Source organism: Emydura macquarii, unplaced genomic scaffold (assembly GCF_026122565.2).
Source record: "Emydura macquarii macquarii isolate MOO-44397 ecotype Brisbane River unplaced genomic scaffold, CSIRO-AGI_Emac_v2 contig_1498, whole genome shotgun sequence".
NCBI classification, from domain to species: domain Eukaryota; kingdom Metazoa; phylum Chordata; order Testudines; family Chelidae; genus Emydura; species Emydura macquarii.
The window spans coordinates 67,437-83,032 of record NW_027131635.1 but is presented as its reverse complement, the minus strand read 5'-3'; the positions used below and the strand labels follow the sequence as shown (position 1 = coordinate 83,032).

The 15,596-nt window shown below is 42.7% G+C and overlaps 1 protein-coding gene across 1 annotated transcript; it reads right to left on the bottom strand.

Annotated features, from left to right (window-relative positions):
- Positions 1 to 7,208: 7,208 nt before the first annotated feature.
- Positions 7,209 to 14,755, bottom strand: LOC137157430 (natural killer cells antigen CD94-like). Its single transcript, XM_067554679.1, has 7 exons — positions 14,662 to 14,755; positions 11,706 to 11,804; positions 11,406 to 11,504; positions 10,898 to 10,966; positions 10,245 to 10,393; positions 9,261 to 9,364; positions 7,209 to 7,344 (listed from the first exon to the last, which is right to left on the bottom strand). Exons 1-7 carry the CDS (start codon positions 14,753 to 14,755, stop codon positions 7,209 to 7,211), a joined length of 750 nt encoding a protein of 249 aa, XP_067410780.1.
- Positions 14,756 to 15,596: the final 841 nt, after the last annotated feature.

Sequence of the window (15,596 nt, the reverse complement as noted above, 5' to 3'; positions counted from 1 at the left end):
GATTTCTCACACAGCAACCTGATAACAGCAGTCGGAATAGCAGCTGAACTCTGACAGAAGACTCCGGTACTGGGATCTGATTAGTGGAACACTGGCAGTCCTGATTGGTCCCCAGCCCCTATTTAATCCAAGCACAGGAACAGGATATTATCCATGCAACTGGTTCTCCCTGCTCAGGACTGCTTCCCCTGCTCCTACTGACAGATACTGATCTGATAACATGACCCTGCCTGACACCTCACTCTCAGTTTTGGCCTCTGGCTTGCATCAGACTCTGACCTTCCAGTATCTGAGATGACCCAACACCTGACTCTTGCTCTGACCACTGGGTCAGACTGCCTGTGACCCACTGTTCCCGATTTCTCTCTCTGATTTTTCCATTTTCTCCTCTCAAACTTTCCCTTTCTTTCAGACAAAAGAGATTCACAAATTACCATCCTTATATATTCATATACTGGAGCATTTGTGTTTGCTCCAGGATGCAGTTCTGTGGGGAGGGCTTTTGTCTCTCATGAAGCTCCCTCAGGGAATGAATGCAAATGAGTCAAGAGCAGGAAAAAACTGGATGCGCTCTTCGTGTTGTCCACCATTGCACTATCAAGTTGGGCTGTGGACAGTCATAGAATCACAGAAGATTAGGGTTGGAAGGACCTCAGGAGATCATCTAGTCCAACCCTGGCTCAAAGCAGCACCAACCCCAACTAAATCATCCCAGCCAGGGCTTTGTGAAGCCGCATCTTAAAAACCTCTAAGGATGGAGATTCCACCACCTTCTTAGGTAACCCATTCCAGTGCTTCACCACCCTCCTAGTGAAAAAGTTTTTCCTAATAGACAGCCTAGACCTCCCCCACTGCAACTTGAGACAACTGCTCCTAGTTATGTTATCTGCCACCACTGAGAACAGCCTTGTTCCATCCTACTTCGAATCCCTTTTCAGGTATTAAAGGCTGCTATCAAATCCCCTCTCATTTTTCTCTTTTGCTGACTAAAACAAGCCATTTCCCTCAGCATCTCCTCATAAATCATGTGCTCCACCCCCCCTATTGCTCTCTGCTGGACTATCTCCAATTTGGCCACATCCTTTTTGTAGCGGAGAGTCCAAAATTGGACATAATACTCCAAATGTGATTTCACCAGTGCTGAATACAGGGAATAATCACTTCCTTCGATCTACTGGCAATGCTCCTACAAATGCAGCCCAATATGCCATTAGCCTTCTTGGCAATAAGAGTACACTGTTGACTCATATTCAGCTTCTTGTCGATTGTAACCCCCAGGTCCCTTTCTGCAGAACTGCTGCCTAGCCAATCGGTCCCCAGTCTGTAGCTGTGCATGGGATTCTTCCGTCCTAAGTGCAAAACTCTGCACTTGTCCTTATTGAACCTCATCATATTTCTTTTGGCCCAATCCTCCAATTAGTCTAGGTTACTCTGTTAGACTCGTGATAGACAGCCCCCCTATGGGATAGGGGAGAAGTCTAAAAAGGTTGAACACTGGACACAGTGTTGGTGGATAATACTCTGATTAACTTTATTGATCCATTCCAGACAGCATGACACAATTGAACTCTTTTCTTTCCCTCTGGGGTCACTCTCCTCAGGACAGCCACCACCCATCCAACTGAAGAAACTGGATGGGATTACCCTCAGACTCTGTTGCTGTTCCTTAGTGAGGTCCAGGAGTTGCGGAGAAATATGAGGCACTTTCTCCTTTTTGTGCTAATGGATCCTTTACACAGGATGCCTTTGCCAGTTTGGGGTCTAATCCAAAGCACACTGAAGTCAATGCAAGTCTTTCCATTGATTTCAAGTGGTTTTGGCTTCAGGAACCAACAGGTTTAGAATTTCTTTTCCTGCCTTTCACTAGTGCACAATATCTGTCCTTGTCTCGTTACACACACTGTGAGAGTTAGTTATATTTGGGGGTAATAAAGAATCATTTTGCTAAGCACTTCAAATCCTTGGGTTGGCTCTTTACACGCTGGTGTGATTATGGGGCACAGGAATCTGTAATGTTTGGGGCATAGGGCTGTGGGAAAAAATTGTCTTGCAGCCTTGCCCAAAAATGCTGAGATTGGTTCTGGAAACTGCAGAGTAAGAGATTACCGGTTCTTTCTTCTTTTCTATCTTAAGACTGGAGCCCAAAGAAATGCAATAATCTTCATTCCCTTGCTGTAAGGAACTAGGGCATAGGTGGTCTGACTTATCGGTCACAGCTGGGTTGAGGTCTGACCACCAGGCAAGAGTTGGAGAAATCCCAACTGCAGGTCCTGTAAACAAGAGTCAGAGTCAGAATCATGCCAGGATCAGAGACTGGAGATCAGAGTCTGTTCCAGGTTAGAATCGAGAGACAGGAATTAGGGTCAGAGTCAGGCTGGAGTCAGAGACGAGGAGACAGGGCAAAATCTGGCCTTGCAGTAGGTCAAAACCTGTGTCTTTGCCCAGACAACTTCCCAGGGCAAGCCCTCAGGTTAAGTAGGAGCACTTGGCCAACCAGTGGGGATGCAGGGTACTGCCACTCTGCTTCTTGGATGGTACTTCCTGCAGCACCTACTCTCCAGAGTGCTCCCTTGATGTAGCTCTGTGTGGCTTCCTGGTGTTACTGTGGGACTATCGTCCTCCTCACACTGTGCTGACTTGGGTTCTAGTCTACACACGCTTCTACTTGCCAAGTTTTCCATTTTGTGGGAAAGTGGTAACAAAATTCTCCATGCAGCCTCCAGTCCCCGGACAAAGGTTACATTCACTTCCTTGAAAAGAAAACACATTCATAGACTCATCATATATCTGGTGGATGGGTGTGATGCAATCTCATATTATTTAATGTTATTTAATGTCAATACTTGTGTACGTTGCCCTACTGCTCTCCATTGGATAGAAAGCAATATACTCAAGAGTTGGATTTTCTTCCTACTTGATGAAGGCCTCTAAAAAGGATATAATCCCTACAATTTACCTCAAGCGATAGATAGTGGGAGGCCCAAAACTGGACACAATATTCTAAATGCGGCCTCACCAATGCCGAATAGAGGGGAATAATCACTTTCCATAATCTGCTGGCAATGCTCCTACTAATGCAGCCCAATATGCTATTATGAATTCTGTGGAGAAAGTGAATAAAGAAGTGTTATTTACTCCTTCACGTAACATAAGAACTAGGAGTCACCCAATAAAATGAATAGGTAGCAGGTTTAAAACAAACAAAAGGAAGTAGTTTTCCACACAACGCACTGTCAACCTGTGGAACGCATTGTCGGAGAAGCTGTGAAAGCCAAAAACTATAATGGGGTTCAAAAAGAATTAGATAAGGTCCTGAAGGATAGGGCCATCAATGGCTATTCAATTCCATTGCCAGGGTGTCCCTAGCCTCTGAATGACAGAACCTGGGAGTGGACAACAGGGGACAGATCACTCAAAAATTGCCTGTTCTGTTCATTCACCCTGAAGCACCTAGCATTAGCCACTGTTGGAAGACAGGATACTGGGCTAGACAGATCATTGTCTGACCAAGTATGGCCATTCTTATGTTAATATGTTATCATCTTATGCTCTCATCAAAAACTCTCAGTTTCTAGGGCCTTTCTGTAGCGTTTTCGCTACTTCCGTAGATGCTGAGATTTCATATAGAAATACACAGCAAACAAACACACCAGAAAGCCCCATGTGAAGGGACACACCCTCCTACTGATATGCAGGAGACCAACCAGCTCTTTGGGCCTGTTCCACGCAAGCAGGACACACCTGCAAGACTTTTTCAGCCTGAAGGAGGAGCTCGAAAAGGGGACTTTACCACAGGGAGGGGTGGTGAATAGGAAGATGCTCTACCCAGAGGCTGCAGGTAGCAGAGATAATCCAGCTGAGGAGGAGTCAGTCACAAGACACACTGCTCCCAAAGCCGTCCTGAGTATCAGCGAGGTAATACACTCCAGGAAGAGGAGAAGACGGTAAACCCTTTGAAGCGCCAATGTGGATGACTAAACTCTTAGAACTGAGTATCTTCGGGCTGTCTGAGAGACTGGCCTTCTTTCCTGACAGATCCTCATCTCTTGCAATGGGAAGGGACGAGGAGGCACTGACCTGGGTCCATTTGCGGTTGCCTCAGAGAGATCCCCCAAGTGCTGCTAACTGGGGAACAAGACAGTAAACAATGAACAGTTGGACTTGGGAGTTCAGAGAACCCCACCTTCACCCTGCTAGAGTAATTGATATCCTTTTCCATAGTGCAGAGTTTTCAAGGTGCAACTGATGCTGCTAACCTGCTTACCTCACCTTGCCAGAAGCTGGCTATGGTCCAGCTGAGAGTAGCAGGTCAATTATTCACACACAACATCTCACAGACCTCAGGCTGCTCTAATTTGCACCAGGCTGTTTTCACACTAGAGAACTGAACTGTTTGTTACTCAATGGGTAGGCTAGGATTGGTTTAAGAGCATCCACTCTAGCCATACTGATTCATGCATGCACAATATCATTCTTGTAAACCCTTCCAATTACAATGGTTTCTTGGTACCTCACCTATTCCCAACACAACTCCCAACAGCCACCAAGATCACAGCATTAAACATTGCTGAAAGTAAGTTTACTTCATCTGACATTTGTCGTACGTTTAATGTGCTTTTGTGAATGGGCACAAGATAATAAACATACTAGAGGGACCACGGGGATCCTATCATGGTTCATTTCTCCAGTGCAGACAAGGGTGAGGTGACTGTGTCGTGAGCAGCAGGACCATCTTGTGGAACAAGGACATCTCTGTCCCAAGCACACGGTGCTGGAATTAGAGTATTGGACAAATTCCTCGCAGTGGATCCTGAAAGCTCAGCCTGAGGGATAGAGGCCTTCTCAGACGCTTATGTCAGAGACACTTTGTCCTCAAATTCTTCTTCTGTCATGACATGTATTGCAAAGGGGTCATTCAGAGATGAGGTTAAGAATCTTGGCATCACTTTTGACCATGGCCATCCTTGCATTAAATAGGTATAAAAGTGGGTTTCCCGCCCCGCTACACATAGTTTTGCAATTTTTACATGTGCACCTTTAATTATACTGTAACCCTTCTGCCAGTTGGAGTCAGCAGCAATAAAGGCGGGGTTCAATACCTAGGGGTTCCTTTTCAACAACACACAAAACTGGCTCAAGCCCCTGCCCAGTAACCTGGGACAATTACACACCACTCTTGGGCGCATCTAGAAACAATACTTCCCTTCTCACACACATTGAGTGTAGGAAAGAAACTCTTAATAAAAGGGGGAAAGTGACCCAGCATTAACAGGGGAAAATGTCATAAGCAGGATTCACAGGCAAATCATGAGCAAAACACCCACTCCAGAGTACTTTGGGCAGTTTCCTTCTGCCTCAGGTTCTTAAGTGCAGCAAGCAAAAGTTCCTTTATTGTGCCCGTCCCCACACAGCACCCCACTCACAGTTGTTGTCCTTAGTCAGTGCAGACCCAGAGTTCCAGGGTGCAGCTGCAGGGTTCACCTCCCACCTCGGTTGTGGTGGGGAGGGGGAAGAAGGCACCTAGCTACTTCACCGGCAGCCCAGCTGGTTGCTTTGCTCTGCTGGGTGCCCTGCCAGATGTCACCAATTAACACTGTCACCTTCTGCTGCCACGTGCTGCTCAACGATGACCTCTTGAAGTTCCTCCCAGTTCTCCGTGATTTTCAGCTCTCAGTGGGGGAATGTCATTGTTAAAGCTGGCTGGGCAGAAACACTGTCCCATCACAAGTGATCACTTAACAAAGCAAACGACTCCCAATGGAACCTTAATTAGCTCTATCTTTGAACAGTGGGAAGGGGCAGGTTAAACCATGCCTAGGGCTCTTGGGCAGAAGCCCTGCAGAAACACCTGTCCCCACCCCCTCTATCTTTCACAGGGGTCTGGCATACAAGCCTCCTGCCTAGCTTGTTCAGTTCAGTTGAAGGTGACTCCCTCAATCAGGACAAGCTGAGCACAGTTCTGCTGCCCTTTACCCATACAACAAGGATAACAACATCTCATTACTCCTGCATTCAAATGAAGTGAATTTGTAAAGTGATTTGTAACCCAACACCAGCCAAACTTGGTCACTTTAACTGTCAACACAGCCTGTCTACTGGATCCCTAGTCAGGGTGGGCGTGTTCATGTAAATACAGTCTGGTCCTGAAGTCTTTTTCCCTGCTCCGCTAGCTGTCAGGGGAGAGCTCATTCAGACCCTGCTTACATCATTATTATGAGAGCAACAATTTCTATCCTTATGAGTAGAAGAACTTCTAAACAGATCTCAACTTGTTCTTGATGCACCTATAGTTCTGCTTAGTGGTTTGAGAGGTTGGGTTCATATTACATATTGCATTATATATTTTTCATTTTCTGACTATTTTATAAGAGGCTGTCATTAAACTATCCCTATTGAGTTTTTCAGAGCTCCTTCTTCAGCCCACCCTGATGGGTATTTTTACTCTGATGAAACAAGACCTTTAAGAATCCCACCACCATCATGTCTTAGATAACATGGCAACAGACACAAAATGAAACGGAGAAAGTATGCAAGGCAGATAATTAGGATTTTGCTGTGGTGCGTCCTGTGACATGGAACTTCATTCCCATTGATATGCATTTCAGTCCATCCTACTGAACTTTTAAACAACACTTTAAACTGATTTCCCCAAAAATATATTTTTAATGTGACCACTGTGTCCGTGTATTTGAATTTATTTGTCCATGATCTTTTTCTGTGTTTGAATGAAGTGTAACAAAATAAGTGAAAAGGAAACAACTGAATTAGATATTTTAAAAATTCTTTCAGTTCTAGCAATCTCTAGAGAATTATTATTACCAGTAGCACAGGTAAGAATTATTTGTAAATTATTTTTACCAGACATTGAACCAATTTGTACTTTGGAATAATGTCTCTCTGAATCATAAGCAAAAGAACAGCCATTTGGACAGATAGGAGTGAAAGTCCTTTGGTGAAAGTCCTTAAGGGATGTGAACTCTCATATTTAAACATTTGTTATTTAATCTGAATGGCTGAGTCCCAGCTCCTTCTGGCATTGACTCATCAACACCGTGTGATCACAACACAGTATATTGAATTTTTATAGTTTTAACGCAGCCTCCAAAAAGAGAAAGTCAAGTGCAGTAGAATTTATAAGAGGATATTTGTTGCTGTGTTTGCGGTTGCCCAGCATAACGTTCTCATGGTTTCCAAGCTCCACTGTGTGCTCATTTGTCAGGTTTCAGGAAACGAGCTGCCTGCTCACAGATATAGCGCTTGGCATCTTTGCAATCATCGGAGAAGAACTCTCCACCTCTGACAACTGCACAGTCCCCATCCACGTATCCTTTCTTTACTGGAAACCTATAATGGGGGAGGAGAAGAGTTATTTCCAGTCACTGTAGATGTATCTACATCACTACTTTAGTTTTTTCTGAGGTGCCTAATAACTCTGGAAACTAAGTAAGTATTCAGGCCTGTGTATCTGCCTTAGATGGTGTTCTGGGCCTGCTATTGGGGCCTGTTTGCCTGCCTGAGAGCTAAGCTCTTTAAAATACACATGTAAGCAAAGAACAAAGACATACTGTGTTCCTTTTGCCTGCCAGCAATTAGATGGGTTTTCTTTATTACTGTGGAAAAGATAAGGGATGTAGTTAGAATGCTTCAAGGCGTAGTGAAGGTGTGATCTATGAATGCACAAATGAGGGAAAGCTCTGACTCCTCTTCAAAACAGAGGCCAGAGAAAAGCTAAGCAAGTGGCTTGGCTAGCAAGGAATGTGAAGGGAGGTGTTAAAAAGAAACATAAACATAGGGCCATTAATTGACCATGGCCAAGATGTGACACTGCTCCTTGCCCCTCCCACGACATATAAAAGGGGTTGTAATAAAGCCCTTAGACCCAGATCTCACAAAATGGAACATGACCACATATTGAAAAGGATGGTACCAGGGGCAGGGGGCGCCTACAGGTGTAATTAAGGCTATCAAGAAGAAGGAGGGGAAGAGGGGGCTTCTTCAGCATACGGAACTATGGTCAGGGAAAGGGGGAGTTCTGTGGGTGTACAGAATTAGGATGGGGGGGGAAGGGGGAAACTCCACCAGCATATAGAGGAATAAGCCCAACTGGTGTGAAGGGCTTGGAGATACGGTTATGGTTTTAAGCTTGGCACTGTAACCCTCAATAAACCCTTCACAGAGAGCCTGCAGATTGCACTCTGGATTGTTGCTTTCCAGTGAAGTGGGTGTGGGAACTGAGATGGGACAGGGTGGCGGAGCCCTAACATCTGGCTTTGCCAGATAGTTTTATTAATAACAGAACAATTGTGGAGAAGCAGAGAGAACATTATTGAAAGATAGATCAATACATTTGGTGTTTATTAATATGAGGGAATAATTGCATTGGCTAGGCAGGAGTAGTGTCCCAGATGCTATGTAAACTTTCTGAATAACTCTAGAATTGCACTTCTGCCATGACACAAAACCTCTTGTCTCCATTTTTCAGTCCTGCGTCCCACTTCATTCTCAGCTCTGACCTCCAGCATCCTCTGCTAGTCCACTTCTGGTGTTGTATTACCTATAGGTCTCAGTTAATACACCTCGGTTTTGGCTTATACCATTTTAGGCCCCTTCCAGAGTTGTAAAAATACTTTTCAGTAATGATGTGCTGTACTCCCTGCTATTCCATGCTGGGGTATTTTTCCACTCCATGCTGTCAATGAACTTCGGTCATGTCCTCCATGTACACACATACCATGATGGTAAGAGTGGTATAAGTCCTTAAATAACTATCTAGTTATATAAAAGATCAGCATCATTCTTCAGTAGTCTAATCAGTCAATCAAACGATATTTAACATTGGTGACTAATGTGTAATAAGAAAAGACATTTACAAACTCCTATTTACTTCTTGAAAATCAAAATTAAGTTTCAATAGCAGATGAATCCTGAGGAATCAAAGATCCAGTTTTCACATAAATGGCCAATTGTAAGAATGAACAAAGAGAATGGAAATCCAGATTACATCCCTAAATGAGACAGAAGTGCAATTTTATCCATATACTGAAAAAAATTCTTCATTCCTTACATACAGTTCCTGGATACTGGTTGGAATAAGGAGTAATTTAGTTCATACAGAATTTCTGACTCACATTATTGCAAGCATTTCTGAGCTCAGGATCTTGGGATCTCCCCTGTCCTTTGGCTTCATGTTGGGCAACACAGAAATGCTGTAAAACAATCCTCTTAGAAATGAGACATTTCTAGAAGTATCTGGGACTCACCGATCAGTGGAGAGAGCTGTGCCATCCCTCCACATCCAGGGTCTGAAGGTCTTGTCACGTGATAACCCTATCCAGTGAGAACTTGCCAGTGGGTTTATGAAATCCTGAGCAAGAACAAAACCAGTTCATACATTTACATTCATCTCCCTGCTTCTTTCATAGGTATATAGATACCAGGTACGGTTATGTGATTAACAATTCCCAATATGCTCAGGCAACATCATGTGGGAGCAACTCCATGGACCAAATTGATCGTGTTTTTCATTTTCTCCAAAAATGCAAGTTTTGGTTTTGTAGAAACATTCTCTCTCTCCCCCCATTCCTCAGCACATTTTAACACCTTCATCTCAATCAAAACCCTCAGGAGACGGAGGACATTTCTGTTGGAACTTGCCAGCCCTGCGCTATTGATGCACTGTCTCCTCCTTGAGGAATTCCCTGTCTTCGTTGACCCCAGGCAGTGAAAAGACTAGAAAGGAGAGTCCAACCTTGATCTCTAGCAGAGAAGTGCAGAGCACTAATTCCTATGACACTGAACCTGGTGCAATTACATTTCCTTAAACTCTGTTAGTTCTTTCAACTAAATCATTTCTTCATTGTTGATTAATCTCTATTCACTCTCTTGTCTGGAAGACATCATCTCCCATAGATCACTTCTGAGGCAAGAGAATATGCCCAGCACAATGTACAGCTCCTTCTTATACTACAGTTATAGCAGCACCTTGAATATGAATATGTAAAGTTCAGGTAACATTGGGTTCCTGCCTCGCAGGAATGTATTTGATTTTAATTTAGGATTTACTTATAATTCTAATACTGGCAGGAGTGGGGAACATGCGAGGTAATTAGCCTTCAAGAAAAATATGTAATAAAGCAAGATACAAAATGCATCCAAATCTCATTCTCTCCAATCCTGTTTTCACTGACAAATCTTCTACTGGCAGATTTGAACATGCAGTTCTCAAAAAGAAGAAGATACTCTACCAACTCTTTTCCGTCTTCTATCTGAAGGAGTCTGGTGCCAAGAGAAGAGCAGGTCTTTTGACTCTCCAGCCAAGGTTTGTATTCAGTAGAAAAGTGGTAACATTTCTTTCCATATTGAAACCAGTGTTCTGAGCAAAGAGACTTCCATCCTTTAAAAAGAAAATTCAGTTCAGGGTTCCTATCGCGGTTAACCTCTGCTGACATGGGAGTGACAGGGACTGTAAGATGGTGTAACCAATATGCTGAGAATCCAGAAGAAAGTGTAAGGCAAAGTGGGACGTCGACTGATTTATTTTACAGTTTATTTTTCTCTCCCGCTGACTGCTTTTCTTGCCACACTTCTCTCTGTGACCTTTATGCATGTGACTTAGATCAGTTTAGCTTCCCTCACCTTCCCTAAGGCTCACCTCTGAATTTTGTCTAGTGAGGATATGGAGAGATTCTTTGGTAAGCATTTCAGAGAAGACCAATGTTCTAATGAACCCCAACTGTCATACTCTGTGTATTCTTGCTCAGTGCTGCTACAGAGTTGGGGATTCAATTTGAAATTGTTTCAGTCAAAAGGTAAAGGATATAGAAGAAAGAGTTGCTTTTTGAAGGAAATTGACCTATATCATTCCTGTTCAAAACCTATGGTAGGTCTGCATTCTCACCTTGGATAATTTCTGGTTCTTTTGTGAGGTTTTCCAGCTGTCCACATGGTGGATCAGAGACCTGAAAAACTGAAAGTCAAAATAAACATGACTATATGATGGACAGCTTAAAACTAAATCTCATCATAGTTTTACAGATCAATGCATTGTGCCTTTCAGTAACACAAAGGGCACAATTGTGCCATCTGATATATATTTCTAATAATGTTACCATGTTACTATTAACATAGCAGGCAGTTTTAAAGCAAGTACATGTTCATTTAAAATTAAGCACCTTGAAATTAAAAATAAAAATTGTATGTGACTAAAAATCCTGACTCTGAAGATGCTGAAAAAAATACAAATGAAAATATTCTGATTTCTAATCTTTTAGTCACAACAGTGGTTGTTTGAAATGACTACAAAGCACAAACGTGATTTTCCAAGCTAGGCACGTAAGGAGAAAATTGACTTAAGAGGTCAGCACAGAATTAACTGGACTTTTAGTTTCTTCTCTGCTCATACTTACCTTTGGCACCCAAGATACCCCCTGCTATCAGTAAAGCCAGGCAGAAGATCCCAAGAATCCCTGCAACGAGCTTCCATACAGGAGATGGAGCAGAAGAACCTTAGAGAGAAAAAAGGGAGAAATGCAGTATTAAGGAGAAAATTTTAAACCTCACACTAGGCATAAACCCAACCTGTAATTTTTCCTGCATCTTTATGCAGGGTTTTTCTTTTCATGTCCCATATAGTTCAAGGATGGCATTAGGCTATAGATAGTTAAATAGTGTTATGTGTGGAGTCAGCAGCTTGTAGCAAACAGTACCTTTGCTCTGGGCCTTCAAAGTCCTTTGTCTCTTCTGCTGCTCAGAAGCACTATGACAACATTTCAGTTCCTTATAGGTCACCACCTGATTATTTATTTCTAGTGGATTATAGCATAGAAATAGTGAATTTCATTCAGTGTACTGACAAGGTGGACAGATCTGATTACAATCTACAGGGGTATAAAACTGTAATTGCAGTATGTAAGGCAGGATTTTTGTATTAAAAGGTTATGATCTACAGTACAATGGTCTTCATTAGCTTATCAGCATAATGGGATCAACAAACATCTGTGAATACAGCAGATGCATCTTATCACATTTTTCTGATATCTGATTCCTATTTAGAATCCCGCTCAAAAGTGTTGTTAACTTACACTTAAAGTCGTTCAAAGGAGCAATATAACCTTTGCACATACTATATAATCAGAAAAGTACAGTTAAAAAAGCTAAGCATTAAAAGTTATGGAAATCACCAGTTAAAATAATGTATCTACTGGAGTACAGAGCAACAGAGGAAATGGAAGAATGGGCAGCTCTGTGAGGAAGTGACAGGTTGTTGGCCACTTTAGACAGTAGACAATGCTCCACCTCCCACCCTGATCCCCTGTCTATCAAGGTCAAGAACCAGTATGCTGTACTGGCAACAGGAGACGAGGAGCAGATCCCAATGGCTGAGAAGGAGGAGCCATTTGCCCCACATCTGGAAGGCTAACTACCATCACATACAAGAGGAGGACATGAATGGTGCTGGTGATCAGGGACTCCTTCCTGAGGGGAATGAAGGCATCCATCTGCTGACCTGACATGATGTCCTGGGGACATGCTGCCTGCCTGGTGCCTGTGTCTGAGATATTATGGAAAGATTGCCATTGCTCATCTGTCCCCTCAGCGCTACCCTGTGCTACTCATCCATGTGAGCACTACTGATACTGCCAGGTCTGATCCTGAGCAGATCAGCATGACTACAAGGCTCTGGGAGCGAGGGTGAAGGAGTCAGGGGTGCAGGTTGTGTTCTTGGCCACCATCCCTGTTGAGGGTCAGGGACCAGGCAGGGAGACGGGCATCCTGGAGATGAATGCATGGCGGGACAGATGGTGTCGACAGCAGGCCTTCAGCTTCTTTGATCATGGGACACTGTTCTGGGAAGAAGATCTTCTGGATAGAGATGGAGGCCACCTGACCAAGAAAGGGAAGAGCATATTTGCGTATCGACTCACCAACCTAGTGGGGCAGGCTTTAAACTAGGTTCTAGGGGGGCAGGTGACAAAAGCCCACAGGTAAGTATAAAAAGGTGACCTTAACAGCGAGTTAGATGTTGTGAGGAGGGGACATGGAAAATTACAATAGGGTCAAAGGAGCAATAAGAAAGGAATCAGTGGGGCAACTGGATCAACATTTTAGATGTGAGTACACATAAGCAAGGGGTATAGGAATGAACAGAAAGAACTGGAATCATTGGTACATAAGCTAAATTATGATTGGGAAGCATGGTTTAGATAGAATAACAATAAGATGGGTGTACAACTGGTTGAAAGACTGTACTCAAGGAATAGTTATCAACTGTTTTCTGTCAAATTGGGAGGGTGTATCCAGTGGGGTCCCTCAGGGGTCAGTCCTGGGTCCAGTTCTATTTAATATTTTCTTTAATGGCTTGGACAATAGAATAGAGAGTACACTTATAACATTTGTAGATGACACCAAGCTGGATATGGGTTGTGAGCACTTTGGGCAACAGTGGTCCACAAACTGAATATGAGTCATCAGTGTGACACAGCTGCAAAAAAAAAACTATGATGGGGAGGGAATCAACAAGATTGTTGAATGTAAGACACAGGAGATAATGGTCCGTCTCTACTCAGCACTGGTGAGGCCCCAGCTGAAATACTGTGTCCAATTCTGGACACCACAATTTAGGAAGGATGTGAACATATTAGAAAGGGTCCAGAGGAGAGTAACAAAACTGATAAAAGGTTTAGAAAATCTGAACAGTGGGGAAAGGGTGACAAAATGGGCATGTCTAGTCTTGAGAAAAGAATTTTAAGGGTTGTTATAAAGATGAGGGTGATCAATTGTTCTCCATGTCTACTGAAGGAAGGACAAGAAGGCTTAATTTGCAGGAAGAGAGATTTAGATTAGATATTAAGAAAAACTTTATTACTATAAGATAGTTAAGCTCTGAAATAGGCTTCCAAAGGAGGTCATGGAGATCCCATCATTGGAAGCAAATAAAGAACAGTTGGACAAACACCTGTCAGGGATGATCTAGATTCACTTGATCCTGCCTAAGTGCAGATGGCTGAACTTGAAGACTTCTCAAGGTCCCTTCCATCCCTACATTTCTATGATTCTAACACAACTTTAACTCTGATCTACAATACAATTTACAAACTCATTCAACATAGTTAGTGCTATATCCTTAATTTAAGGCTATAGCCTGCTGTCATTGAAGACAATGTCTGATTTACAATTGATGTAAAAATGAAACATGGCACTTGGCAATATGCTCTTCTTGATGGAGACCATCTTCTTCTTCTTTTTTAAAAAGAGCATATTTAATTATCATCTTCTAAAAAACTAATTGCTCAATTTCTTTGATGTTCACTGGAATTCCTGTATAGATCAGGAAATACTTTGCTGAACAGGAATGAGTTTAAGGGTCTGGGATGGTAAGTAAATATGGACAGTTAAGAATCAGTCATGACTTCATGATGTTGACTATCACAATCAGGCAAACCAGAGAGAACATGGTACTTTGTATGCCATTATAGGGGCATTTCAGTGGCTGAAAGATGTTGATAAATTACTAAAATAACTGTGCCTGAGAATGAAGAAAAAGGCGAAATATAAGTAGATAAAGTCTGGTAAATATGTACAGCTCACAGAAAAGATTTAACACACGCAATAAAATATCAGTAACAGCAGAGATGTTCTCAGATGTTTAGAAACATACCACACCTTTGGCCTTGCTGTTCTTCAATCTCTGTTTCTTCTGCTGCTCAGAAGAAGTGTGAAATTTCAAGTCTACATATGTCACTGTGTGCTCACTCATTTCTGATGCACTCTGGGATAAAAAGGTTGGATTTAGTAAACTGTGATGAACAATAGTATTTGATGGAAACTGATATTTGTACTAAGGAACCACAACAGCAATCATCATGATCTAATAACAGAATAACTGTGTGTTTTGCAAGAACAAAGCCTCTATCTCACTGCACTTGGACTATGGCATGTAGTTCTGGGTCCAGAAGAGTTACAGGGGGCTGGGAGTCCTCTTTCCCTCTGACTCGTTGAGGGAGAGAAGTCTTTGGGGATTATGACCAACATTTTCAGTTGTTATTTTTCTCATTTTTGTTTGTTCCCTTTGTTGTAAACAGTAAAGAAGATGAAAAGGGACTTGGGACTGGAGATTGCTTCCCTTCCTTGGTGAAAAAGAGACCCTTCCCCCCTTTCCTCCCTCCCATACACACACACAGAAACACGGTCAATGCAGTATTTTTCTATCGATTGCAAACTGGAATTTATACTTTTGTACATTTAATGTAGGATTCTGTCTAGTCCTTTATTCAGTCTAATTTCAAATGATTTTTGTGGAGGCATTTCCACCACTTATCTTGAGAAAACGTTGTTTACCTTAACTCTCTCCATTTACACCTAGGTCTACAACCTCACACCACCCCGAATAACCCATTTCCCTCTTAGGTGTTCATATACTTTCAATATTTCTAGACATCATTATACATCTCCTTTTAGTCATGGTTGTAGGAGAGTAAAGAGTTAAAAGCTGGACAAGTTGTGAGGCCTAAGCTACAGGGAACGGGGTCAAGGCACGGGCAAACCTTGTTTCTGTTAATTGGTGTGAATTCTAGTTAGAGTCTCTCTTCTTTTCCTTC

Excerpts from the sequence above, each read along its gene's own strand:
- LOC137157430 (XM_067554679.1), bottom strand. The coding sequence starts at position 14,755 with ATGAGTGAGCACACAGTGACATATGTAGACTTGAAATTTCACACTTCT. Across the intron at positions 9,365-10,244 it reads TAGAAGACGGAAAAGAGTTG|GATTTCATAAACCCACTGGC; the intron begins GTAGAGTATCTT and ends GTTCTTGCTCAG. Across the intron at positions 7,345-9,260 it reads ACAGCTCTCTCCACTGATCG|GTTTCCAGTAAAGAAAGGAT; the intron begins GTGAGTCCCAGA and ends CCCCCATTATAG.